Below are 27,954 nucleotides of genomic sequence, written 5' to 3'. Positions count from 1 at the left end.
TCGCTCGCGCCAGGCGAGTCTCCGCGTCTCCCTCGCGAACTCGGTGAAAGGAATTGGCGCCGTTCGACACCAGGCGGGTCTGCTCTGCAGCACGAACCCACTTCCAGCCGCAGCCGCAGCCGCCGCCTGGGCCGGGAGCAGCCGCAGCAGCCGCCACCGCCAGTGGCCGAGTGAGCGGAGTCGAATTCGACCAGCGCCTAGCGGTGAATCGGGGCCTCACCATGAGTTCCTCGCCTGTTAATGTAAAAAAGCTGAAGGTGTCGGAGCTGAAAGAGGAGCTCAAGAAGCGGCGCCTTTCCGACAAGGGCCTCAAGGCCGAGCTCATGGAGCGGCTCCAGGCCGCGCTGGATGACGAGGAGGCCGGGGGCCGCCCCGCAATGGAGCCCGGGAACGGCAGCCTGGACCTGGGCGGGGACTCCGCCGGGCGCTCAGGAGCAGGCCTGGAGCAGGAGGCCGCGGCCGGTGGCGACGAGGAGGAAGAGGAGGAGGAAGAGGAGGAGGAGGGGATCGCTGCGCTGGATGGCGACCAGATGGAGCTAGGGGAGGAGAATGGGGCCGCGGGGGCGGCCGACTCGGGCCCGATGGAGGAGGAAGAGGCCGCGTCGGAGGATGAGAACGGCGACGATCAGGGCTTCCAGGAAGGGGAGGATGAGCTCGGAGACGAGGAGGAAGGCGCGGGCGACGAGAACGGGCACGGAGAGGAGCAGCCTCAACCGCCGGCGACGCCGCAGCAACAGCCCCAGCAGCAGCGCGGGGCCGTCAAGGAGGCCGCGGGAAAGAGCAGCGGCCCCACCTCGCTTTTCGCGGTGACGGTGGCGCCGCCCGGGACGAGGCAGGGCCAGCAGCAGGCGGGAGGTAAGAAGAAAGCGGAAGGAGGCGGAGGCGGCGGTCGCCCCGGGGCTCCGGCGGCGGGTGAGTGCTGCGTTGTACGTTGCGCGCGGCGGGAAGCCCGCGCGAGGTGGGGACCGTGCCCCGGGCTGCCGGAGCCCCACGGGGGGAGCCCCAGGCGGGGGCCGCCGCGAGGGCGGGGGAGGGGCACGGGGGAATCCCGGGCCGTCCGCGCTGCCGCGGGCGCGGCGACGGCGTCGCCTCCATTATGTGGCTTGAGAGCCAGGGGGAGCTGCAGCTGCGCTGGGGGAGGAGCCGGGCGGGCGGCGGGCGGGAGCCGCGGTGGCGCCGTGCTGCGTGCGCGCGGTGCGGACACATGTCAGGGGGAGGGGAGAGGCCCGCGGGCCCGGGGCGGGCGCGCTTTGGCGGCTCCGGGCCGCGGTATTGTGCAAGGCGCAGGGACTCGGCGTTACGTCATTTCCGGCGGGCGGGGCGGCGCGGGCGGAAGAGCAGCACAAAGCGGCCGCTGGAGGGGGGGCGACCCCTCCCCCCTTCCTGAACTCTCTCCGGGACGCACGTGGGGCTGGGCCCGGCCGCGCGGTTTTCTGAAGCTTTCTCGAACCTTCGAGCGGACTGACGATGTTAGTACCTGTAGACTGCGACACTAACTCCAATCCGATTTCCGGCTCGTGGTTCTTTGAATTAATCTTTGTCATTTGATAATGCTTACTAAAAGGATCTGGGAAGGTCGAGCTTGTTTTGCATCTCAAAACAGGAAAGATTTTTTTGTTTGTTGAATTGTGGCCTGGCCTGTTAAACGGGGGTGTTGTGTGTTATAGGAGACGGCAAAACAGAGCAGAAAGGCGGAGATAAAAAGCGAGGTGTTAAAAGACCTCGAGAAGATCACGGACGCGGATATTTTGAGTACATTGAAGAGAACAAGTATAGCAGGTAGAGGATGCTAATGTAGTTCTACTTTGCTACCCGTTTTTGATTTGGTGGGGAAAGCTGTATCAGGAGACGATTCTGTCTTTCAGAGCCAAATCTCCTCAGCCACCTGTTGAAGAAGAAGATGAACACTTTGATGACACAGTGGTTTGTCTTGATACTTGTAAGTGAAGCCGTTTTTCCTCCAATTACGAAAAGTAGTGATTTTGGGATACAAAAGTAGAAAACTTAAGCAGTACATTGAATATAAAGGCAGAATATTTACTGAGGGTAAACAGTTTTTTTTAAAGCAGGAAGATGATGGCTTATGTTCCGATTCCCGGTAAATTAATGTTTAGTACAGTACCACTTGCATTGTATTTGGTAATTTTACGGATTCTACGGTATTTTCTTGTAACTTTAAAGTTCTCATTTGTAGGAATGTAACTTAATGCGTTTTTGATTAGCTAATGCAAATTTGTAAGACTACCTGTAACTTTGTCCTCATAGGCTTCTACAATAATTTCATTTTTAATGGAATTAAGTGAGCTGTTTGGGCTAAATATTTATTAATGACTTCCCATTAGCACACAAGTATATTCCCTATTCTAAAAGATTGTAATACTACTTTCTCAATAACTGCTCTTTTGTTCTCAATTCCAGTTCAGTAGCTGCTGCTTTAACATAAGTTGATTTCTTCCAAAGACCTGGGGCAGCAGCAGTGGGCTATCACTGGGCCACTAGCTTTCTTCAGCAGCGAATGGTATCAATGGCAGCGCTGTAAATACTGCTACTTACCTAGTTGGGTTGCAATTGAGTATGAGGAAGTATTGCAAACCTCTAAATGGGCCTTGGCTGTCAGATTTGTAGGATTTTTTTTTATAACAAAAATTTTTTTCTGTTACTTGATTAGAATGCACAGTTCTTTTAAGTGTTTTAAAATAAGGTAGAAATAATTGCTTGAAAAACAAGAGGTAAAGTGTCGCGCCCTGTAGGTGTGTAGGGAGTTGAAGTTTAGATTTAGAGTCTTAATGTTTTCCAAAACAAATTGTTTTTATTCAGATTTGTAAGAGGCAGATGTAAACCTGGATTTTATATTGAATACCCTTTACAAGTAGTTGAGATAGTGGAGTCTCTTTTAAAAGAAAAAACTGCACATGGAAAAGTAACTATTGGAAAATGTTATGTTAAATTCATTAGATATAAAACGGTTAGGAATTGACAAGATACTGAAGGAATGATTCAGAAGGTAAAGTGAACAGGCTTTTAGCCGATCGCATAAGAATCTCCAGTTTGTCGAGAGCAGTATTCAGACACAGTTTGTTGAATTTGAAGTTCAGTGATAAGGAACTTCAAGAGCAAAGCTAATTTAAGGAAAATTTTGAACTGTAGACTTAATTTCCTTTCATCAAGAAAAACAGTTTTCTAACTTAACCTCGCAAAGTGAGAACTCTGAGAAGATTCATGATAATGAGCGGGTGACTCAAGGGTAGTTAGCTAGGTTAAAGACGTTTTGTATTTGAATAATCTTGGAAGTCGATAATCCCCCATTGTTACTGATTAACCGGCAAGACTGGGGGAAAGGGGGAATTTAAAATGCTGTAATGTTAACAGCATTAGACGACCAGTTTTGTACTTTGTAGATTGAGGCTGCTTTCTTCATAAGTGGTAGAAAAGAACTTACACGATCCCGAGCCCCGGGGTCGAAAATCACAAAGTGCAAGATCAACAGCTCATACTCGTACTTTTAAAATATTTGATCATGGCCTCCCTTCAGTTTTATTGTGGCACTGGTAAATTCTACCTGGTTCTGGCATGCTTCACTTTGATTTCCTGCTATCCTCTACTGCTTGCCTCTAAGTCAAGGTAAAGAGCAGAGCAGGTATGTATTAATGTCACATTGTCTTGATTATTTTATATACTTAAAACTATACATCAAACCTTGATGTTTTAGTTTTATAGGTAGTTGGCATTGTAGTTCATTGTTTGGTGTTACTTGGTGGGAGTGGGGTTTAAACTGAAAGTTAAAATAGCATGATCTGTAAAAACAGTGTTCCATGCAGCATTAAGAAATACATGCAAAAAATTTAATAACCAAGTTTTGTCTATATAGCAGATACATTTACACTGGATGTCAAAAGAAGTAATATGGTATTTGGTGTAATTACAGATAATTGTGATCTACATTTTAAAATATCAAGAGATCGCCTCAGTGCTTCTTCCCTTACTATGGAGAGTTTTGCTTTTCTTTGGGCTGGAGGAAGGGCATCTTACGGTGTGTCAAAAGGCAAAGTCTGTTTTGAGATGAAGGTAAATGCAATTTTGTGACAGCAGGTCCCCCACTGAGAGCTTTTTGTGATCCGTGATCATCTCACACTATTAGGTGTCATAACTTTTATATTTGAAGTTTCTGTGGATTAGAAGAGTTTGGAACTCTTGCTTTCTAATAGTTAAATGTGTTTGTTAACATCTGAATTTGCAATATATAGCCAGCCTGTTTATTTGGGGAACTCCTTTTTCATCAGGCACCTTGAAAGGCATGCTAACAGTTTAAAAGTAAAAAGGTTTGGCTTTTTAAAAAGTCCTGGTTTTGTTCAGGAAAAAAACAGGTTAAGTGTATGCTTTAATTGGCTTTAAGTTGATAGAATATATAATTTTAGAATGTTAACTTCTTTAAATGCGAAACAACAAAGTACTTAGCTCAAATTTTTTTCAAGTTTACATTAAAGGCCCTTACTGAATTTTAAAGTTCTTGCAAATGTTGGTGGGAATTGCGGTAGAGTTGAGTGTCTTTTTGTCTTTAGTAGCCAGGAAGAATAGCCCATGGCCCAAATGAAATAAGCCAGGGTTCAGTGGTTTATCTTCAGTTTATAGTTTGATCATTTCTGATTTGACTTCCAGGTTACAGAGAAGATCCCAGTAAGGCATTTATATACAAAAGATATTGACATACATGAAGTTCGGATTGGCTGGTCACTAACCACAAGTGGAATGTTGCTTGGTAAAGTTTCCACTTGAGTGCTATGTGGTCATGGATGTTTAGGGTCTGATTTCAGTAGTTAGTTGAGAAGGCATTGTGAACATTTTGTCTGTTTACTACCCATTCTGTTAACTATTTCAGGATATTAGCATGTAGTATAAGCACAGACTAAGATTTAATTTTTTGTTCCTTTATGGTTATTTTATGACCAGTGGTTAAAATTAGTATGTTATTCATGGTATGCAATTTGTCAACTAGTTATATATATATAATCCATCTCTCATTAGTTCTGTATCTAGTATAAAGTCAAGTGTAAGTGAAAGAGTATTAGGTTATATTATCATTTCTCTTAAACCTTCCATCTTGCTTATTAAAGTATGTGGGTCATTGGACTTTAGGAAAATGGGCTTATGAAGTTAACTATTTTCTTAGGTGAAGAAGAATTTTCTTATGGGTATTCTCTAAAAGGAATAAAAACATGCAACTGTGAGACTGAAGATTATGGAGAGAAGTTTGATGAAAATGATGTGATTACATGTTTTGCTGTAAGTCATAGCTGACTTTCTGTGTACAAATGGAATTAATAAGCTAGAAATGGGGAATTAATAAGCTAGAAATTATTTTAAAGCTACATCAATGTCAGCCTTTAGAACTAATTTTGACTGAAAACTAAACATGAAGTTGACCTGAAAATATAGTCTGTTTTTCTGAGACGGTATTACTTCCAGTTCTGGGTATAGGTGTTTATTCTTTATAACCATCATAATGTTCTATTTAACCTGTAAATGATTTCCATGGGATGGACTTGAGTCCTAATTTGAAATTCTGAAGTTTTTCGGTAAAAGCTGTATAGGAAGCCGATTAAAACCATTACTTTGCTTTCCAATTAACAGAACTTTGAAAGTGATGAAGTAGAACTCTCCTATGCAAAGAACGGACAGGATCTTGGTGTCGCCTTCAAAATCAGCAAGGAGGTTCTTGCTGGGCGGCCACTCTTCCCACATGTTCTCTGCCACAACTGCGCAGTTGAGTTTAATTTTGGTCAGAAGGAAAAGCCATATTTTCCAATACCTGAAGACTATGCTTTTATCCAGAATGTCCCCTTAGAGGATCGAGTTAGAGGACCGAAGGGGCCTGAAGAGAAGAAAGATTGTGAAGTGAGTGAGTTTTTAAAAACGTGGAGTTTGTTTTTCTGTGGCAAAATGACATTTTGAAGAGCTGGATGATTGATTGGTTTGTTTGCTTTCCTGTGCTTGTTCTTCTCAGTCACCCATTTTTCTGTTAGATGTGTTCTCCCTGTGGAGTACTAAATTTTCCACAAACACATTTTCTTGTTACAAAGCTATGAAAACTGGGTTCTTGTGTATTAAAGACTCATGAGATGACTTCCAATGATTGGAGAGAGAAATAATTCTTTCCTTTGTAGGTTGTTATGATGATTGGTTTGCCAGGAGCTGGAAAAACTACCTGGGTTACTAAACATGCAGCAGAAAATCCTGGTAAATACAACATTCTTGGAACAAACACCATAATGGATAAAATGATGGTAAGTAAAATGTTTTGGGTGTAATCTCAGCATTTTGAAAAGACTAATCATTTTGTGTGTCTTTACCATTTTGTTAGTAACAGAGGAATTTGGGGGAAAGTTCAGTTGGTTAGGTTACTTAGACTATAAGGTAAACTGGCATTATTTAGGCTTCATTGGTTTTTTTCTATTGTTTTTTGAACTCTTAACAGTAGCTAAAGAACTATTGAAATTCTAGGATCTTATAAGTAAAGTGACCTTTTTATTAGCAATAATGAGAAAAGGCAGTATTCAAAATTTAAAATGTTGCCTGCTTTCCATTTAGATCTAAGTTGTTATGAAAAGTTAAGATTCACATGTTTAAAGGAACTTTACAACTTTTAAAAACAGGTGGCAGGTTTTAAGAAGCAAATGGCAGATACTGGAAAACTGAACACGCTTTTGCAGAGAGCTCCACAGTGTCTTGGAAAGTTTATTGAGATTGCTGCCCGTAAGAAGCGAAATTTTATTCTGGATCAGGTAGTTTTGAAGTCGAAATATAACTGATTGGGGTTTGGTTGTAGAATTACTATGGGGTTATAGACATAATTTTTCTTTTCTTTTCTTTTTTAAGACAAATGTGTCTGCTGCTGCCCAGAGGAGAAAAATGTGCCTGTTTGCAGGCTTCCAACGAAAAGCTGTTGTGGTTTGCCCAAAAGATGAAGACTATAAGCAAAGAACACAGAAGAAAGCAGAAGTAGAGGGAAAAGATCTACCAGAGCATGCAGTCCTCAAAATGAAAGGTATGAATTTATTTTAAATCTTTTAGATGATGTATATCTGTAAACTCAGTGTAGTCTTTTTGACAGTAATACTGTTTTCAGGACTTAAATTTAACATGTAAATTAGTGTGTTTAGCTATTTCTATTTTTAGGTATTAATGTTAGTAAACCACGAGTAGTTATGTAGTGTGTGTTGAAAGAAGTAAAGCCATGCAAAAATTGTAAGCTTTTAAGGTAGTGAATATGTGTAGTGGGTTTTTAAGTTGACATGACTTTATTTTTCATAGGAAACTTTACACTGCCAGAGGTAGCTGAGTGCTTTGATGAAATAACCTATGTTGAACTTCAGAAGGAGGAAGCCCAAAAACTTTTGGAGCAGTATAAGGAAGAAAGCAAAAAGGCTCTTCCACCAGAAAAGAAACAGAACACTGGCTCAAAGAAGAGCAATAAAAATAAGAGTGGCAAGAATCAATTTAACAGAGGCGGTGGCCATAGAGGTCGTGGTGGATTCAATATGCGTGGTGGAAATTTCAGAGGAGGAGGCAAGTTAAAAGTATTCTGTTTATTTGCTTCAAGGGTGAAACAAAAGGATAATCATTTAATTTCTGGTTTGGGTCTGTATGTTACTAAGATGAATTTAACACAGGAAGCTTATTTTTGCTGCCCAAGAAACTAACTTAAAATCTTCATGTGGTCTGATAGTAAAAATACCTACATTGTTTGTTTGAATGGTTAAACATTGTTTTTGTCTAAACATTTGTTTTCCTCCTAAAAATAAAGGAATAGGCCTGAAGAACCCTGAGTCATATGTGTAAAGGAGATAAAACACAGCTCTTAAACATCTCTTGTTCATAGCTCCTGGGAATCGTGGTGGATATAACAGGAGGGGCAATATGCCACAGAGAGGTGGTGGCGGTGGTGGAAGTGGTGGAATTGGCTATCCATACCCGCGTGGCCCTGTTTTTCCCAGCCGAGGTGGTTATTCAAATAGAGGGAACTACAACAGAGGTGGAATGCCCAACAGAGGCAACTATAACCAGGTAATGATTTCATCTCCCTGCAGGCACTGATTATCTGTATAGTTTAGTCTGGAAGGTTGTACATGTTGCGTAGCCTCAGTAAGAATTGAGTGTAACACAGTGTCCATGTATTGCCATAAAAAGTAAACCAGAGATGGTAAAACGAGCCCACTTCTATTTTCAGGTGCACTACTATAGTGAACAAGTCTGATGTCTCGTAATTAATAAGTACCTGAGAACAAACCAGCAGAAGGTGCCCAGAGTGTAACAGCTAGCAGCTCATCCATTATGCTGTGCTGCCTCCCTCACTGTGTACAGATCTAATAAGTTGTGCTCTGGATTCTTAAAAGGTTTTCTTTTTTACTTTAGAACTTCAGAGGACGAGGAAACAATCGTGGCTACAAAAATCAATCTCAGGGCTACAACCAGTGGCAGCAGGGTGTAAGTAATTTATCTGTGCTTGTGGTACATTAATTGTATTTTGAGTTCATAAAAACCAGTCGGGAAGATCTTGTCCATTGATTGAAGTGATGATAATTGTTACAGGGCAAGGTGTGAATTTTGTTGCAGTTGTAGCCATAATCTTTATTTTCTGAAGGCAAAATATGTTGGAGTTTGCTGTAACTTACTTAACATTTTTAAATTAAGTAATATTTCATACATATGGTTCTCTTTATTACTAGCTTAAATTGTGTATGTAACCTTAACCAAGTCATGATGTGTTTCCTTTTGTAATGTGTTTATTGATAATGATGGGATTTAATGCTAACTGAACCTGGTTTGATAGAATTCAGAGGTATGACAGATATAAATTTGTTTCCAGCAATTACTCTGAATTAGATTTCATTGTCATTTCCTAAAAGCAGTTTGAGTGGCTTATGATGTTTTTTCTTTAAAAAAAAAATTTTCTCTTACAGCAATTCTGGGGTCAGAAGCCATGGAGTCAGCATTATCACCAAGGATATTATTGAATACCCAAATAAAACGAACTGATACATATTTCTCCAAAACCTTCACAAGAAGTCGACTGTTTTCTTTAGTAGGCTAACTTTTTAAACATTCCACAAGAGGAAGTGCCTGCGGGTTCCTTTTTTAGAAGCTTTGTGGGTTGATTTTTCTTTTCTTTTCTTTTTTGTACATTTTTAATTGCAGTTTTAAAGTGAATCGTTAAGAGAACCTCAGCATTGTGCACGATAAGAGAATGTGTCAGTATTTCAGGGTTCTACATTTTATCTGTAAAATGTGACTTTTTTTTTTATCACAACAAAAGTAAAATGTTGCTTTGTACCTGGTGTCTTTTATTAAGAATTTACTCCCCCCATTTCTCAGAGATAACAGTCGGGAGTCATTGTCACAATATAATAGAAATGTTAGCAACCAGATTCATGTAAGGACTAAGTCGTCCTCATGAATTGCATATGACTCTGTACTGCTCATATTACACTCCATCCTCTCTGTAGTTTGCTGAGTAGTGGAGGGGGTAAGCTTAAACAATAGTTTTGGACAATAACTGGGAAGGCTTTTTATTTTTAAATAACAATGGAATTGGCGTAATTGGGAATGAAGATAAAACTTGGAACCAAGATAGAGAAGATGGAGTGTATGTAGAAGGGCTGTTAAAAATGTAAACCTTGGTTGCATTATTTGTGGAGGCTCAAACTTGTGAAGGTTAACCCATAATTTTTCCATTTGTTCTGCATTTTGATTCTGAAAAGAAAGCTGGCTTTGCCCATTTCTTATTAAAAAAACTTGTTGTAAATCCAGTTGTCTAATGGGATCTATATGAAGTTAGCTATGTCTGTATGCCCTTCTCCCACAAAATACTGTATAACTAGTGTGCTTGTAGTAGTTTACTCCACCATCTTTGTAAGCTAATGAAAATTGTGACACCCATTTATATCTTAATTTTTAATCATGTCAGTTCTTGAATGGGTATCTCCTTAGCCTGCTGATTTCTTTTTCTTTCTAAAGAAAGTGGGTGGAGAAATTAATTTAGACGTTTGTTTGCAATAAAAAGAATTCATTTTACTCTCGTTTTGGGATTCTCGCCATCAAGGTTCAAAATCCCTTTATAAACTCCTAAGAGGAGAAAATTTTAAGTGTGTGCTTTCTGGACAGCTTATTCTTTACTCTGTGCTTGGAACATTTAGGTTTTAAAAACTTAAATGTATACTGACAAGTCATTTTAATTACGAAGAAAAGTTGAATTCTTCCCTTCCCCTCCCCCCTGCAGATGACTTAAACATTTAATGAGGGGAAAAGGTACTGGCTGGGAGAAGTTAACACTCACTTTATCAGCTTTACAAAATGCTAATGGCTGTCCTCAACTGACTTTTATTTTATATACATATATATCTATATATAAATACATGAAACTTTAGGAACAGATGCTTTTAGAAGCCATCATGCAAGCCAGTCATTGATTTCACTATTACACAACACTGCTAACTTAACTGTACTTATGTGATAACATTAGATCCCCTAATTGTAATTTTATTGGGTTTGCACAGAACACTTAATCTTCTAAAGGACCCTCACTAATACAAAGTGAGGAATCAGGAGTCAAACTGTAGAACTAAAACTTGAGTCTAGTGTTTTGTTCGTGTTTCAGGTTGCTTCTGGTAAGTGTAGGTTTGTCTATATTTTTGATTGTTTAGGCTTTTGTTCTAGCAATTTTTAAGTCAGACTTTTAACTTTCTTCATACTCCTAGGAATTTTCTCGGTACAAGCTGAGCTGGAGTTGAGTTTTAGGTGATGGCATAGATTCAGTTGATAAATTTTTGGAGTGAGGAAAAGCTAATCCTATTATCCTAAGAATACTTGACAATACAAGGTAGTGTCTCAGGGGCTTTCATCATTTTAGCCACTTACTGCTTAGCAACCACTGGCACAAGCACCTTCAGTATACATGGATATACTTCTTGGGTTCAAATTGCTAATATTAGTTCATACTCTAATATGTAGTGGGAGAGTAATGGCCATTTGGTGTGGACTATCCTGCCTGTGTAGCCCAGAAAGTTATCGGATGAGAGATGGGATAGATAAAAATGCTGTCCAGGAAAATTAAAATTTTAAGGAGTGTAATCTCAGGATTGGAACTAATGTCTACATTTTGTATGAAAAAAAATCTTAGTATTTAAGAAATGAGAAGAGTAAGTGTACTAAATGGCAGGCAAAAGGCTGAAGATGAGAAATGCCAAGTTTGGCAGAATAAAACCTGTGTAAGAACCTTGGTTTTTTATCTGCCCTTCCCTTTGCCTACCTTCTCTTATTGCAAGCACATCACCCTATAAACAACATAGTTTGGAACAAATGTCCCAAGTATACCCAGAGAAAACTAGCCTGAGAGATTGTTATTGGCCTAATGGGCTTTCACTAGGAAGTGGTTATAGTTTCTTATACCTGTTCTGAGTCAAGAATTGGATCCAATTGATCACCTGCAGTATGAAAAATGACTTAAAGAGGCCAATCAGGAAAACAAGTGCTGTAAGATAGAAATGAAGTGACTCAAACTCAACGGAGTAAGTTTTCTTTGCTGCTGGTCAGTTGCATCTTGTATGAATGTCCACTGTTAGATGGAGGGTTTGACCTAGAAAGCTGTGACCAGCTTCTTTCTGTCCCTGGCACCCAGACAGCAGGATGAAATCTTAACAATGAACTGTGAGCTAAATTTTGACATTGAAATAACAAAAGGAAGAAGCCATATTAAATCGACCAAGCAATAAGCTCATATTTGCCTAGGGTGGATCTGTCTGCAAATAAGTAATGTAAAATTATGTTCTGAGAAATAGCAACAAGGTATTCAAGCTTCTTAAAAGAATTATCTTTGGAAAAGTACTTAAAGTATCCAGAAAGGGTAATAGTACTGGGTTTGTTTGTTTTTTTCCATCTCTAGGGGAGTTGACATTCAGGGACAGATGATGTTCTGTATTTAATATTTGCCTCATTTGTAGGAATTGAAGTACATGTTTTTCTGTAACCAGTAAGTTGGCTTTTTACCCTAGGATCATTTTTATAGTATATGCCACTGCACAAATAAAACTGGTGAAGTATTTTAATGACATCTGATGAGTAATTGTAAGTGTGTAGGAATTAACCTGATTTTAAAAAGTCACAACCAGAGTAAGTTTATTTTATCAAGGTATAAGCTTGTATGTTTTATAGCCCAAGTCTTAGTTTCTGGTATTAGATATAAATGCACATCTTCAACAGTCACTATAATTCTCTTCCTACATATACCTTAAAATGTCTTCATAAAAAAAATGGATGGAACTTGTAGCAGAGAATAATTCTCTGCTCCCTAGCCCTCCAGGACATTCATTGAAATGTTCTGGAAAGATGAACATCATACCCTTTTGAAAGCCATTTTTTCCTAAAATGCTTGAAATGGTTTGAGTCTAAACTTTTCCACTGTTAATATTTTTGGGCTCTGAGAAAAACTGGGTTTAAGTTTTGGTGTTTCAGTGTTAATAAAAGCAAGGATACACATGTGGCAATAGGCTGTGCTATCGATGCACTAGAACTCATGCATAACTTTTAAAGGACTACTAGTGCTTTGAATAGGTAGTAAAACTTTCAACTTCCTCAGCTCACCAAATAGCAATTTGAATTTATTAGTCGTGTAAATAAACCAGTCTCCAAATCATTAATTTCTTGAACTTAAAAATAGTTGAACTATGATGTCTTTCTTGTAAGGAGAGCCTTTTCCTTAGATAACTTTTAGGTTTGAATTTTCCTTTTGGCCCTATCATTCCTGAACTTTGACACAAAAATACATGGTGGAAGATCTAGCCAGTTCAGTGATTGAGGTTTTATTGAGGCTACTCTAATTCTAGGTGTTTTTTTCTCTCTAATACTAGTAGTACAGGAACAATGTTTGTGAGACAAATACTTATTTTGTCCAGCTAACGTTGAAGTGACCTTTGTCTTTCTAACCCTTTTACTAACCTTATTTAAACCCTTGAGTTGAAAGTGAGCTGCAGTATGGACTGATGTATGCAGAAAATAAAACAGGATGCTCAAGTATCCTAACATTCTAAAGTTTGTTACATATATTTGTGAAGTTAGTTGAAATAACCTACCTTGATACCAGTTTTTATTTTGTTTTGCTGAGTATGCTATTTTGATGGTCACATAAGTGTTTCAACTGCAGGCAGCTGGAGCTCAGAGCTTTAGATGGGAAATGGCGAGAGTATTTTACTAATACACTAGCCAATACACTTAATTTGCTCAAAGATCTTAGTCTATATGCAGTAGTAGATTGGAAATAGGTGGGAATAATAGATTCATAATGGTAACCTACAATTAGTCAAGACAAATCAAAACCCTATATATCTTAATGCATTTAGGTTGGCAATGTGCTGTTCATGTTGGAAGCTGAATTAAGTACAATTTTTTTGGCATTATGTAGGCAATCTAATTTTAGTTGTGATTGGAGACGCAAAGAACAAGTGCAGTTAACTGGTAGGCCAGGACATTGGTGATCACTGCTCAGTTAGTACTGAGACAGGAGTTTAACCATGTTATAATTAATCATTGCCCAGGAATATAATTTTTTCCTCTTTTCATGCCAGGATTCAACATATACTTGTATCTTGACAAGGAACAGGGGTTTTGCTTTTAAACAAAGCTTGAACTGTGGGTATGAGAAAATGATAACGAAAGTCAAAAGTGATGAGGTAATAACAACAGTCTAGGTAAATAGAGATAAAGGTTCACCTCCTCCATGTTGCACTGTTACATTTGCAGTGCTGTACCAGTGGCATTACGGTTAACTCGAGCATGTACGCTGCTACAGGCTGGATACAGCTACCGTAGACCCTGATGGTAAACACTGAATTGTTGTTGGTGGCATGACCCTTTCGTGACAGTTTTAACAGCCTGTGGTCTTATGGAAGTAAAAATCGGTTTTGTCCAGTAAGTATTCTATACTTGCCAAGCACTTGAGAAGAAGCACTGCCATAAATTAGTATCAGCCAAAAAACTTTTAAAAATAAAGAGGAAAAAAGAACAGTTATCTAACTTGGGTGACACAAAAGCTTTATATCTTAAGGCATCCAGAGAAAGGTAAAATCAGTACTAAAGAAAAACAATAGGGGCTTACTTTTTTAAAGGTAGCTATTATAAGGTCTTATACTTATGTTGTCTTCTTAAGGAAAATAGGAGTCATGGTCAAGTACAATAAAGGTTCCAACTTTTTTTTTTAAGTAAAGCGAAAAATATGTGCTGATTTAAATTTCATCTCCTTTTCCTTAGTCTGTCCATGTGAATGTGCTGTGTGGAAGAGTAAAAGGGCCCAACTAAATGTGTTCCAGTGATTCCAATAGGTACTCCACATTAATTGCTGCTTGTACATTCTTCTATAACACTTGTTATATTGGGCTTTCCAGGATCACCTTATTAGAAACTCCTCTTATTCTATTTGAAAACATTTGAAAACACTGGTGAAAGGGACAAATTGGTAACCAGACGGATAGATAGATCTCTAGCAGCAAAAAGGGGTTTCTAATTTCCTCTTTGCACACCTGAAGTATTAGCTGGTGTATTAGCAGTTGCTGGTCCTCTTGCAAAGATTTAAGGCAGTCTATGCAAATAGAGCAGAGCCCTTTTAAGGCTGGGTCCTTACTCTAAGGTGCAAATTCCCTGTTTACCTTTTTCAAGACACTTTAATATTAATCTCTCACTTAAAGAGTGTGAATACTTGAAATATTCTAATGCAAAAGTCTAGGATGCCAATGTCTTGTTTCTTAAAATCTTTCTGCATCTAAAAGTGGACAAATACATGTTACCTATAAAGTCTTTGAAAATAGATGGGATCCATTTAGATGATGAAATGATAAATTTACATCAAAGTATGTAAAATGAATTAAGTACACTTAAGTAGTAAAGACAGAAGGAATAATAAGGCTGTGTGTCTGCTTTATGCCAGTCCGGGGCATGTAATTTCTTAAAGGTTCAGCTTAGAGGAAGTTCATTTTTCCCACCAAGTACTCCAAAATAATGTCTTTTGATAAAATGAGAGGACTTGGGTGCTATACCAATTTGAAATGTAACTATCAGGGTTTACTCAGTGATATGTAGCACAATCTTTCAACTAGAAATAATGCAGTGGCTTCTGAAGAGCAGACAACTCGGTTTCAGAGTTAAAGGTAAAAATAACTTCATTTGAGAAAAACCATGAAAGTAGAAAAAACTACTTTCAAAAAGCTTTAAATTTAGTAAAGCATGTCAATGGGAAGAAACATGGAAACTCATCCATTAAACCAGTTTATGCAGATTGTTTACTTTGATGTCCTAAGTGCAGGCCATAAAACAGGTGGTTTAGAGCATACAGAATTTTATGGAAATCCTAGAAAAAAGGTACAACAGATGTCACCTATTAAATTGATCTGAACTTGTGAATAGAAGCCATCTTAAGTCACTACCTGCTTATATTGTAGTCATTGGTAGCTTTCTCAAGATAAAAATGCTTGGAGGAAAATCCATCCTTACTCTGGATAATAAAGGGTGAAGTTGATGCAGTGGTTGAAAAGACTCATATTTACAACCTGTTAATCTGTAGTGTTCACGCTACAGACTTTAAAATGCAGTACTTTGAAAAGTACTTTTTTAATAAGTTTCTTCTTTAAAATGGGATCTAATGCACAAGATAACCTATAAGCTGCGAGTATTTGGGTGGTAGAGGATATTGGTATACTGACCTGATTTGATGACCACTGGACCGTATTTTAAGATGCTTCCAAAAAATATGAGGACCATTAAAAATCAGAATTACAGCAATTGTTTTAATTTTCTACTTTTCCTTATTAAGGTTTTGTTTACCCATAGTATATATATATTAACATGACTTTTAAAGGGGTGCCTTGACACCCCCCATCCACCACAGATTTTTATCTAGGAATAGAAGGATTCAAACCCTATTTGATCCCTAGCTCTTTGCTGAAAAGTGCATAAACAGGAATCCTGAATTTATTATATAGACCTCCTCGCATTATATAATCGAAGCAAAGGGAAACCAGCGATGGAGTAGAGGTACGTAGACTAAAGAGAACACTTGCAAATCAAATAATGGTTCTAGGAATAGTCAAGATTTCTTGTTGCCAAACTTGGTCAATATAAATGAAGTCCCGCGCAAAGCTTCCTGGTTAATTTTAAATTCCCTAAGGTCCTTTTACCAAGATGTAAAAAGCAAGTAGTCAAGGATAAAGGGAGGGCTGAGGGACGGGAAGCTGTGAACATGCAAGGTTTAACAAAGTAGGTGTGATAAGCTGAGCTACGGGAGTTTCTAAAACTACTAATGACCACAATTCTGTTTTAATCAGCTGTTTAGCTGGTACCTACTGCTCTATCACCTAGTGTGAAATTTCGGAATTAATGGAACAAGGAAGCACAATACAACTGGAGGCTCGAAGTGGGCATGGAAGGTAGGTTACTTTTTCAGTTTAAGATTCAGAAGGTGAGGGAGTGGACAAGAGGGAAACCTGGACTCTGTCTTGTTAGTGAAAATTTAATGATTTGAGTTTAACAGAGGTAGTTGGTTGAGATGTAAATATTGACAGGGTTCCTGACAAGAAGCTTACGCTCTACTTGTAGCAAAGACCAAAGTACCAACAACTGTAACATGAAACACAAAATAGAAGAGAGCCTAAATGAGGTCATGTAATTCCCAGGGGTTAATGAGCCAGAGAATGGAATGCCACAAGGAGGCAGAAGAAGGGCTCGGTGGACTGAAAGATTGGGCAGGGGCATCGATTTAGGTGATGGTGGCCAGAAGCTCACTGGGGATAGGATTGGTGAAACTTCACACAGTTTGAACTGGAAGTTGGAGGGCAGAGTGGAAATAGATTGGAGGCCTGACCAAAGGTGTGCAGTAGCAATATGGTATTGGGCCTGGGATATTGTACATAGTCCAGTAACTCATTGATGCATTTTATAACATGTCAATAGTTAAAAGTATTACATTAAAGAAATAATACAACCAGTTAAGTATATCACAAGTTTTGTGTTTTTACCCAGGTCTCCAGTGTATGCTGTTGTGAAAATGAATTAACCCTGGTTTTGATGAAAGCCTTGGAAGTTTTACCAGTCAAGAATGGTCTTTTTCTTACTCGGGGTAAGATGAAACCATGAAACCATGGTACGCTAGAGCTAAAAGGGACTTGAGTTACATAATCCAGTTGCCCAGTTTTATGTACTTATGTGTTCATAAGCTGAAGGCAAAGATATATAAGTGCTTGTTAAGTATCAGATTTGATTAGTACCATTTTTCTCCTTAGTTCTGCGGTGCTGCCTCTTAAAATGTAAGTGGGCTATCACACTGTGGAATTTTTAATGTAATTATTTAGTCATGATCAATTTGAACAACCAGACTGCACTCAACTGATTGTGTCAGTTTGAGTGGGCACATGCTGGCAAAAACTCCATTTTCCTTTATAATCTTTTCCTTGTCAAAGTCTCCCTGGTGGTTGCCAGATGATTAGGCTCAATAGAAAACTTAGGACATGTGCTGGCAATGACATTCACTAGTATCACTGCATTTGATAAACCACCCAACTTGTGTGCCCTGACCCTTGCAATGACAGCCACAAGGAAGTGGGGATGGGAGGGAAGATGCTCTCTCTTGTGAATTGAACTCTGAAGCAAGCTCCACATAGCCTTTGAAGAGGGATACAGAACAGAATTCAGTCTCATGACATTTGTTCCTTGCTCAATTTCTTTAGCTCATCATGATAATCAAGTTATAGAACAATAATAATGCCAGAATCCTGTCCACTGGTGTCACTTTTCTCATTAAGTATCATTTCTTAACCAGGAAGATCTCTAGGTCATATTGTTATATTTAAAAGATTGCACTGAAAAGTAATACCGATATTTTTCTAAACAAAAAATAATTTGCTTTGGAAAGGAGAATTTTTTCTTGAATGAATGAATAAATGTTGTGGACTAAGCTGGATGTTGGGTGCTTCTGAAAAATTTTTTATTGTGGCAGCCCATTGGATTACGTCTTACTGTAATAATGTACATGTGATCTTGGAGTTCTCTTTCATTTGTGCCAAACAAGTCCTGAAAATCTTTTAATGTATATATATATACACACACACACACACACACACACACACACACGATGTGCATATTTAAATTTTACCTAGAAAATTAAATACCTGCATACTTGCAAAAAATATTTAGAGCAGTTAAAAACCTTTACTTTTTGGGAGATGACCCATCTTCTATAAGAAATGGTGGAAGCACAGTCCATTTTCTCCAAGTTAAAAATAACTTGCAAAGTAATAAAACCCATTAGTGTTAGTCTTACAGTAGTAGCACTGGCTTCAGAAATCAGGAAGTGTGTTCCCTCATTTTTAACAGGGTAAATAAACACTTGTGATTTTAGTAAAGGCAAGTTTTAAATTCTACCTAGGGAGATTTTATTTCTTGAAACGCTGTCATTCATGCTCAGTAGCTGTCATTCATGCTCAGTACTTATTTAAGAACTTACCTAAGCCTTGGTTTGCTTTTGACAAGTCTGCTGTCCTCTGGCAGTGGATGTGGGGCAGTAATGCGTCTGTGAGTACTCACTCAGGTGTCAGAAAAGGACAATACGACTTACACATACTTTATTTGCTGGACTGAAAGCCTTATTATGGCACATACAGTGTTTTACAGAGCTGACCTCAGCTCATCCACATGGCTTCAGAGGGTTGTACTTGGTGTGCTCAGGACTCTACTTGCTGCTGCTGGTGTCGGTTTGTTTTCTTTCAGGATCAAGGTGGGTACTTTCATATAAAATCTTATTTTTAATTCCTTCTCTGGCAATTCTTTCCTGGATCCTTAGCTTTGCATAATTATACCTACAATGGAACCTTGTAAGAAAAGAGCATTAATAAATTAGTTAATGACCAAATTCCTATAGAAACAATTTTGAAATTTATAACAGTTTAAAAATGCTTATAGACAACTGCCCAGAGACTGAAAATAGAATCAGTCTAATTTGGATGGAGGCCTGTTTTTTGGGTGGCTTGGTATCAAGACACACCTTCCTTACCTTCCTTATTAAGGTATGTTTTTACCTAAAATGAGGGGTTTCTGTCACAGCCTATTTTGTTTTTTGGAGGACCTCCTATAATGGAACCATATAGTGTGTAGTTCAGGTCTGGCCTTTTCGGCTCAAGAGAAGTGTGAGATCAGTCTGTGTTGCATCAGTAGCTGTGAATGCATTCTTAAAGGAGCATTTTCAGATGGGACGCTATAAGCAAGGATGAAATGAGCACTGGGGTAACAAAGGTTGAGGCGTTTCTAAATAATCTGGTATATAAATGGATTGTCAACTGTTACTCATTCACCTATTCCGTCAACAAATGGTATAAAATGTGCACATACACATTTAAAAAACTAAGATTCATGGATCTTTACTAGTATACATACCAGCACCCGAAAGTCACCAAGATAAAGCCTCCTACTCCAACATCACATGATCTCCTAATTCTACCTGTAAAAGCAGCATAACCACCACAGTCAATGACATTTTATGTATTACATAGCACACCCCATTCAGAAAAAAGACGGTCGGCCAGAGAAATGTATATTTTTTTTAAGTAGAGAAAAGCAGACACTCACTTGTTAACAGAAAATGTCCAAGGCCAGCCACAACAGATCCTAATGAGCCGTATAATACCGAATCACGTGCACAAGGAATATTTTCGACGTCTAAAATTCCTAGGAGCTTAAAGGGCTAGGGCAAATAAAAAAAGAACCTAGATTGAACAAGAAAATATTTTATTCCAGCGTAGCTTGGCAAAGACCGCACTAGAATATGTGAGGTTTGACAACAGTGAATCTGTTTACATTGTCTTGGGTGTACAATCTGAATCTAGATGTAAACCTTGAGGACTTGAGCAGAAAACCCCTAAGCACAAGGATAACTCACATCTAAAATAATGGTGCTGTATCATAATTTGCTCATCTACTGGTTGGAAGTAAGAACACATTTTATGAGCTCTTTAAGCATCTGTATGAAATTATTGGGGAATTTTGCTTCCAATAATTTGGGATGCATAAATGGGAAAAATAAAATTATTCTAACCATGTTTGTTACATACTATTAGTATAGTGCTCTGTCTCACATTTTATTGGTGTTGACTTGGTGAACATCATTTGTATTTGTAAAGACAAATATTTCATGTAGTGTTTCCTTGCTTGTTACATGAAATTGCTCTTAAATGTATTTGATTGTTCAGAGTAACCACCTCTGAGTATGATGAAAAAGCTGGACATCCAGAGAGTTGCGTTTTGTCTCAGCTCTTCTGTATCCTGTAGGACATACTATTCTAATCTGTGGCCCTCAACTTAAAATTGTCACCTAGCCCAATCCCTTTTATTACAAGTTCCTTAAAGTGATAAAATGAAAATTTTCAACAGTCCTAATGGGATTTATGGATTTGTTCTTGATTAAAAAAAATACAGCCACCTTAAGCTTAATAGGTTTAACTTCAATGTCTGTCAACCATTAACTCTGTATTAGGGTTTTGGAGAGGGCAGGATAGACATTTAAAAGTAATGTCTACATTTCACTGTGGCATTCCATTAATAAAGACTGAAAAAATGTGATACCGCTATTTAAAAGGAAGCCTTGTCCATTAAAGGTTTCAGAGTTATGGTAGCAGAGTGAGGCAGGACAAGTTTAAGAGAGGGGGTTCGATAGGATGAGGTGTGATAACTGGAAGGAGTAAAGGGGGAGAAACGGGAAAGGACAGTAAAAGTCAGAATTAAACGCTGGTACATGAATCTATTGATTGTATTTTTTTCTTGTGTTGGCTTTGGCTCAAGCTTCTGACAGAAAAGACAAAATGTGACTTGATTCATAATAAAAATATATGTACTCCTGTGGATCATTCTGTTACATTTCTTTTGTGGTACCCCATTATCCTCCCCCCAAACCTGACATACTACGTTATGAACACAGCAGGCACTAATTAATGCTACAGTATTGTGTAATGAAGAGCCTTTAAAATTTTTATATGCAGTATGCAAAGAGATTGGGACATTTAATCCTGCTTAACCTTTTATTTAGCAAGAAACTCTTCTCGTGTGGAGAATATATGGTCCTGGGGGAAAATGTAGCTGCTCTGCAGATGGAACAGGGACTGTTGGGCTCCCCGTTCCATCTCCAAGCCAGCTGATTTCCCAGGGGAGCAACCCTAGGGTTGGCCTCCCAGGGGCCAGAGGGAGGAATGTGCTTAGTGTGAGTCTTTACAGGTCTTAAAGCAAGTGAGACCAGCAGTTTCAACCACAGGATAGAATGTTACACCTTCCACATTTGGGAAAGAATTAAAGGAAAGTACACACACACTGCACACACCTCCCCTAAGACAGCACAGGTTCCTTTAAGGCTTCTGGACTTTGTCATTTGGATTCCCTTGCATAGTGGAGCCACGGTGTGACCCCAGGATACACCAGAATCTGCAGACATTTTGGTCATTTACACAAAATGCTGTTGTGACCCCCGTTCATACTAAGTGTATGAAATGTACTTGCCAAAAATCTGAGGAGGTGCTGATGTCACCTAAGTAACTTTTTTTTGATGAGTCATTCCTTTTATTTATCGATATACACTCTTACGAAGGTTTCACATGAAAAACATGGTTACTACATTCACCCATATTATCAAGTCACTGTCCGTCAGTGTAGTACGATGCCAGAGTCACTACTTTTCTCTGTACTACACTCTACCCCATGACCCCCCCACACCATGTGTACTGATCATATCCTTCAGTTCCCTTCTCCCCACCTGCCCTCTCCCACCCTTCCCCGTTGGTAACCGCTAGTCCCTTCTTGGAGTCTTAATGGGTCTGCTGCTGTTTTGTTCCTTCAGTTTTGCTTCATTGAGTAACTTTCTTAATCTCACTCTAAGATTCTGATTTAGATGTAGAATGGGTTACTGGAATCCATATTTAGAAAGCTTTGTTCAATCTATCAGATTGAGAAAATACTGCTTTAAAGAAAAAAGTCACTTTAAAAGAACTGCAAATAATATGATTGACTAAGAAACCTCTTACAGAGGCTATATATCCAATTAAAAATGTTACCTTCTAAAGCCAACCTGGATAGAGACCTAGGATGCTGCTGCCAAGCCTTCTCCAGGACATGTCAGCCCCTCCAGCACCTCTGATGTAATGTCATCAGTGCCAAGGCTGAGAAACCAACGCTGGTATCATCTCAATTTGGAGCCAGCAGGGGACTGTTAGTACCAGGCCCTTTACATCCATTTTTTAAATTCTCAAAACCTTTGTGAGCAGTTCTCTCAGTTTCTGGGACTTTATGTAGAAGGCTAAGTGCTGGCAGAGTGGATATGGAAAGTTAGTCTCAATTCTGAAATCTGTCATCTCCACCATTTAATAACCCTCTGGGATTTTTATAGATGAAAAAAACCCCAAGGCTTAGGAAGGAGTCACTTTGCAAAGGTCACACATCTAAGGAATAATAGGACTAAGTACATAATCTCTTACATCTGCAGTTTGTATTAAAACTGGATAAGGATGTACAAAGACTTAAGAGCAGTTTTCCCTTTTTAGTGGAGAATTCTCAGTCTCCTGGTAAAGCTGGAGTTTAGACTACTGATTTACTGATTACTTCAAAGCAAGTATGGAATACTAATGAACCAGTCTTCGGCATACATGCTTTTAGAACACAACTAAAATTCTCAAAAATTAAAGGGTCTAAGCCCCTAAATTCTTTGAAGTAGTACTATTTATAACAAGCATTGTGGTGTTTCTTAAGTAGACTGTAATGTTTAATAACTTAACGCTACTAACAAACTCAGGCCCTTAAATATAAACTGACATTTTAGACTTGTGAATGACTTTAAGCTTAGATTTAAAAAAGCAGCTTTACCAGCTCACCCTGATGGAATTAAAGGAAGCAAGATTTTTAAGCCAGAATCCCAATTTAATTTATAGGAGATAGACCAATAGAGCCACCTTGTCTCTAACTGCCTGCCAAGTGTATCTGCATCAGTGCCCATATTCCAAAGGACAAGCTGACTCTAGTCCTAGTCCTAACTGCAGTTGACTCTTAGCAGTAAAGGATTTTGCTTCTACAGTTATCCCTTAATTTGCATCATTGGTTTTCCCTCTACCATAATAATCTCCATCCTAAAACACAAAATATTTCTCTGCACCCCTTTCGCCTAAGCTGCCATCGCATTTCAGCTCCCTTTGCAAAACTACCAGGGTGGTGGTCTCCACTTCAAACCTACCCTCCCTTTACCTCATCAATGAGGCATTTGTCTCCTGCACACCAGTGAAGCAGCACCATTCTAGGAAGACATCCATTTTGCGAAATCCAGCATAGTCCACATCACATGTGGGAATCCAAATGAAAAAAAGATAATTTTTGAGACATTTTCTCTATGGCTTCAAGTAAAATACGTCTTCTGTTTTTTTACTTCAGTGGTCATTTCTGGCAGCTTCATTATTGTCCTGTCCTCTGATGGCCTCTGAATGTTGAAGTGTGTGCTACCCTTCTCCCCTCTGGGATCTATCTTCCAAGGTGTCTTAAAACTTTCAATTAAATGCCATTTATGAGGACTCCTAGATCTATCTAATATATCAGACCTCAGTGTCTCCTGAGCTTCAGTTTCATATTCATCTGCCATTGGCAACTCTTAAATATCTAAGCACCTTGAGCTTAGTATTTCCAAATTACAATTACTTTTCAGGTATTGCTACTCAACCAGTTTTCACACCATAAACCTAGGAGTTACCCTTGAATCCTGTTCATCGAACCCATGTCCAGTGCATAAGCAAGTCTGGAACAGAGTACTTGAGCCAAAGCACCTCTCACCTTTCACTGCTGTGGCTACTCTCTCCCCCAGTATCCTAAAATACTGATTGCAATCAGATGACTATCATCTTACTTTTTAAACCCTCTACGGCCTTCGGATATGCTCTGAATATGTATTCCTTCTATGAAGGCTCTCCCTCCCCTCCTGCATCCCACGCTCCTGTAGCCTAGGCATGCTGGGCCATGGCGTTAGTAACAAGCCTAGATGGCTATTGCTTAGCGCACACTGCCTTTCTCTTGGATCTTTGCAAAGCTGGCTTAATAAATTAAGTTCCTACTTCCTTTTTGATTCCTCCAATAGAATTGGAGTCCCACAAGGACAGGGATTTTTGCATTTTGATATGCTGTATTTTACACACCTAGTTAAGTGTCTAATACCCAGTAGGTTCTCTATAAATTTTTTGAATGGGTGATTAATTTTAGAATTTACTTAGAGCACCTACCTGGTAGTCATGTACCAAATTTTATAGTGTTTCTTGGACAGCAAAGAATGAGAGAAAGACTCTTTAAGGTGTAGTTCTGTCAGCTGTGCTAGCTTGATAATGTACCCATTTTTACCTTAGCTTTGCTGATTCTAATCTCTGTGCATTGTATTGGAATGATCACTGAAAAATTCTTTTTCACAAACCTGCAGGGTTCCTTTTCTGACATTACCCTGGGTGGTTAAGTTCAGTCATAGCTTATGTTCTATTAACTTTATTATAATTTCTTTGATGAGCTTTGATAGGTATCACTGTTTCATGAGAGATTATTTACAGGCCTTTTTTTAACTTTTTTGCCCCACAAATCTGGTAGTGCTCATTTTTAGAGCTTGTACCATTCGTTTCACAACAAAGGGTGTTGCTAATGATGGGCCAAATAGGGCAATACTAATTTTTTCTTTCATTGAATTCTTTGATCCTCCTCAGTAGAATAAACCATATTTATGACCCTTAAATGACAGCAGTTACCTCCTATCAAAAGGTGGACAGTCAGATACGAAAGGGATGAAGTCCCCATTCAAGATTCCAGTGTTCTCACAATAGAATTTTTTGTGTATGTAGTTACGGTGCCCCCTAGAAATAGGCAAGTTTCAAATAAGGTATATACATTTTATATATACACTAAGCATATTCCAAATAGTTTATAAGACATTTAAAAAACAGAAAAAGCACCAATAGTGTGCAAATTGACAAAATTTAAGTAAATTTATCCAACCCATTTGATGATGTGCTGTCTTGGCCAAATTTAAATGGTAACGTCCCCTGAGAAGCAAGAACTTTGAATAAGTGAGATTTCCAAACTAAGCAGGAAAAATTCTAAAAGTATAGATTAGAAGCGGTCTGGAACACGTTGGGAGCCTCAATAAGTATTTGCTCGTGACTCATCCAATGTTAGTATCTGCTAGGTTACTACTGGAAAAAAAAAAACTTTCCAGAACACGTTATTGCTTAGCACTGAGGATGTAAATCGGGTTCCTCTGCCCTTAATATGCCCAAGAAGACAAACCTAACTTCTTAACCTCCAGTGTAATAAATGCTGCGATGTAGCTGTGCACAAGGTATCAGGAGAGATGCGATAGCCGCACCTCCGGAGGCCCAGGGAGAACCTGGTTTAGCTTTAGCACCCCTGGACAGTAAAGCCTGAGACGAGTCAGGCTGAACAGTCGGGCTCACTGAAGGGCTTTATATGACGGGCCGAGGATTTCAGGTTTTATCCTGAAAGCAACGGGTAGTAAAACTGAATTTTAAGCAGAGCAAAATTACCCAATTTCCAGGCTGGAGGGCGGAACAGGACACCAGTACCCACTGGGGAACCTACTGATTACGCATAATACTGCCCACTCCACGTGAGAAGGCAAGAGACCGGAGGAAACCACTCTTCACCTGATCCCCGGCTCTGGATGTAAATTCACCGTAATATGGCAAGTTTTCATCCCTCGGCGCTCACCGGGCCCTGTACGTTGTATTGTGAAGTACACAGCACTAACTCATCCGTCCTCGGGGCTTTTTAACCACAAGCAGATTACGGCGCTGGGGCCTTGTCAGCAAAATTTTACCAAGGGATTTGGGGTTGTCAGCTCGATGACGCGCAGTACGTAGTCAGGGGCGCCGTCCCCTCCTCCCCCATCCTCATGTTAGCGCACCCAGGACTGCAATACCCAGGGTAGGGGCTGCGACATGGCGGGTCACGTGCTCCCGGCCAGGGTCTCCCCCCCGTCCCCAGGCCTGCGCCCCGTTACCTTCCCCTTCCCGGGCTCGCCAGGGTCCGGCATGGCCATGAGGACGACGGGTGCCGCAGCCCTGCCCCCGCCGCTGAGGCCTTCCGCCAGCGGAAGCCCCGCCTGCCCGCCCCGCGCCGTCCGCCATTTTAGAGGACGTTTCTGCCCCGCCGCTCGTGTCGCGGTTGTGGCCGCCGTCGTCTTTGTTCAGTGGGACGCGTCCCACCACTTCCGTTAGGGGCTACACCCGGCCCGGAGGGACGAGACCGCTGGAGCAGGGCTCGTGAAGCAGCTCCGCACCGGACTCCCGGCGGGGCGGAGGCGAAACAGCCACCTGGCACCTCGCGACAGTGCCTCTTCCCGCCCCAGCCCCCGCCTTCCGCCCCGACCGCCATCTTTAGCTGTCACCCGCACGCGCGCGTGCCTGGCGCGGAGCGCGCGCCGCGAGCATCAGGGCGGGAGGAATGGGGGTGGCGCGCGCGCGCGCGCGCCGCCTCCACTTTGTCCTGCGGCGGGATCGCGGCCCCAGCCCTCCCGGGGCTTCCCCCTCGCCGCGAGCCCACCCAGACCCTCCTCAGTCCGGCCTGGTCGTGGCCACGGTCCGGAAGTCAGCCGCGCTCGCCCACGGCCCTTCCGTGTCCTTTGTCCTTCCGGCCGGGGCCTGGCAGCTCCACCCGCGCTGGCGGCCGTTTGGCCCCGGGCGCCAGCCTCCAGTAAAGTGACCCCACGCCCACACCGCCTCCTCCCTGTTGTAGGTCCTTGCGAGCGGCTGTGAAACGGCACCCGGGCGGGCCTGGGGGGATACTGCGGACAAAATGGAGGAGCACCGCGACGGGCGCGCTGCCGAGGGCCAGGCCGCGCGGAAGGCTGCCCTGCACTGTGCCCTCGCTGCCAGTCCACGCGGCGCCCGAACGCCGCACGGGGGCCAGGGCCGTGCCGAGCAGGCCGCCCTGCTCAGGAGGATAAGTGAACAAATGCACCCTTTTCCAGTTTTTCCTCAAGCCACCTTGAGCTAAAGGTTCCTGTCGTAACCTGGGCCTCCTGGACGTTTGACGTTCAGTCTTCACATATTTCAAAGGTTTCTGCAGGGAAAATGGTGCCACCGCCGGGCCGGGCGTTGTGCAGAGTCATTCTTGCTGCCTGGCACCCAACAAGTGCTGGATGGGGTCAGCCGACTTGGAGTACCATGTTCGCGCGTGTTCTTATCCATGTAATGACCTTTCTTTGATGATCTTTGAATGCCTTTCTGCAATCCCAATAAAATACACAGTTTATGACTTGTTTGTGTGTGACAGTTATTTTTTTAAAGGGGAACCTGTGGGGAAATAGGACACACAGTTAGCTATGGATGTAATATTGGGAAATAGAAACAAAGTCACCCCCACCCATGATACCTACCAGTTTGGGGTTCTCAGCTGAAATTCTTGAGCTACCTATGCTTTGAACTCGGTCTGGGCTTATTGAAGGTAGTAATATTCCATAAAGAAGAATTATTTTGTAGTAATTAGTAACGTTACAAAAGAAGGAGAACTGGAAAAGTACCAGGTAAAACACCATAAAACCATCCCTCCTTACTTTTACCATGAACTGGAAAACTGCTAGGTCAAATTTAGGTTTAATTTACATAATAGTTGTAATGTTTGATTCTTTGTTTTTGTTTTTTGATATTCAAAGTTCAGAGTGAAAATAAAACTCATTCTCACCCCCTTTTCCTCCCCTTGCTAGGAAACACAGCTAACAGTTTGATGTGTCTCTTTCCAAACTTTGTAAAAATTAAAACACTGGAATATGGGGTAAAAAGTGAAAGTCTCTCCATACCATACCTGCCCCCATTCATACATATACATGTGCCTGTATATGGTACACACATGACTAAG

General features: G+C 40.6%; 2 protein-coding genes across 9 annotated transcripts; one reads left to right on the top strand and one right to left on the bottom strand.

Annotated features, from left to right (window-relative positions):
* Positions 1-27,358, top strand: HNRNPU (heterogeneous nuclear ribonucleoprotein U). Of its 7 annotated transcripts, none has more exons than XM_073216718.1 (17): positions 1-912; positions 1,668-1,779; positions 1,866-1,939; positions 3,926-4,065; positions 4,657-4,756; positions 5,168-5,280; positions 5,629-5,892; positions 6,162-6,281; positions 6,651-6,779; positions 6,874-7,042; positions 7,309-7,563; positions 7,877-8,061; positions 8,410-8,481; positions 14,296-16,463; positions 17,056-17,152; positions 25,634-25,780; positions 26,833-27,358. In XM_073216718.1, exons 1-14 carry the CDS (start codon positions 222-224, stop codon positions 14,341-14,343), a joined length of 2,472 nt encoding a protein of 823 aa, XP_073072819.1. In that variant the 5' UTR covers positions 1-221; the 3' UTR covers positions 14,344-16,463; positions 17,056-17,152; positions 25,634-25,780; positions 26,833-27,358. The 7 variants fall into 7 exon arrangements, with proteins under 7 accessions (XP_073072819.1, XP_073072818.1, XP_073072821.1 ...); XM_073216717.1 differs by having other exon boundaries at positions 25,634-25,814; XM_073216720.1 differs by lacking the exons at positions 25,634-25,780; positions 26,833-27,358 and adding an exon at positions 18,693-20,922 and having other exon boundaries at positions 14,296-14,366; positions 16,362-16,463.
* On the bottom strand, positions 18,637-26,487 carry COX20 (cytochrome c oxidase assembly factor COX20). 2 transcript variants are annotated; one of them, XM_017669985.3, is made up of 4 exons: positions 26,099-26,487; positions 19,654-19,768; positions 19,462-19,525; positions 18,637-18,899 (listed from the first exon to the last, which is right to left on the bottom strand). In XM_017669985.3, the coding sequence occupies exons 1-4, from the start codon at positions 26,135-26,137 to the stop codon at positions 18,761-18,763; spliced, it is 357 nt and encodes a 118-aa protein (XP_017525474.1). In that variant the 5' UTR covers positions 26,138-26,487; the 3' UTR covers positions 18,637-18,760. The 2 variants fall into 2 exon arrangements, with proteins under 2 accessions (XP_017525474.1, XP_036869568.1); XM_037013673.2 differs by lacking the exon at positions 26,099-26,487 and adding an exon at positions 23,302-23,364.
* Positions 27,359-27,954: the final 596 nt, after the last annotated feature.

The sequence above is a fragment of the Manis javanica genome, chromosome 11 (assembly GCF_040802235.1).
Source record: "Manis javanica isolate MJ-LG chromosome 11, MJ_LKY, whole genome shotgun sequence".
NCBI lineage: Eukaryota > Metazoa > Chordata > Mammalia > Pholidota > Manidae > Manis > Manis javanica.
Note: the sequence above shows the minus strand (reverse complement) of the source record. Positions and strands in the feature narration are given on the sequence as shown.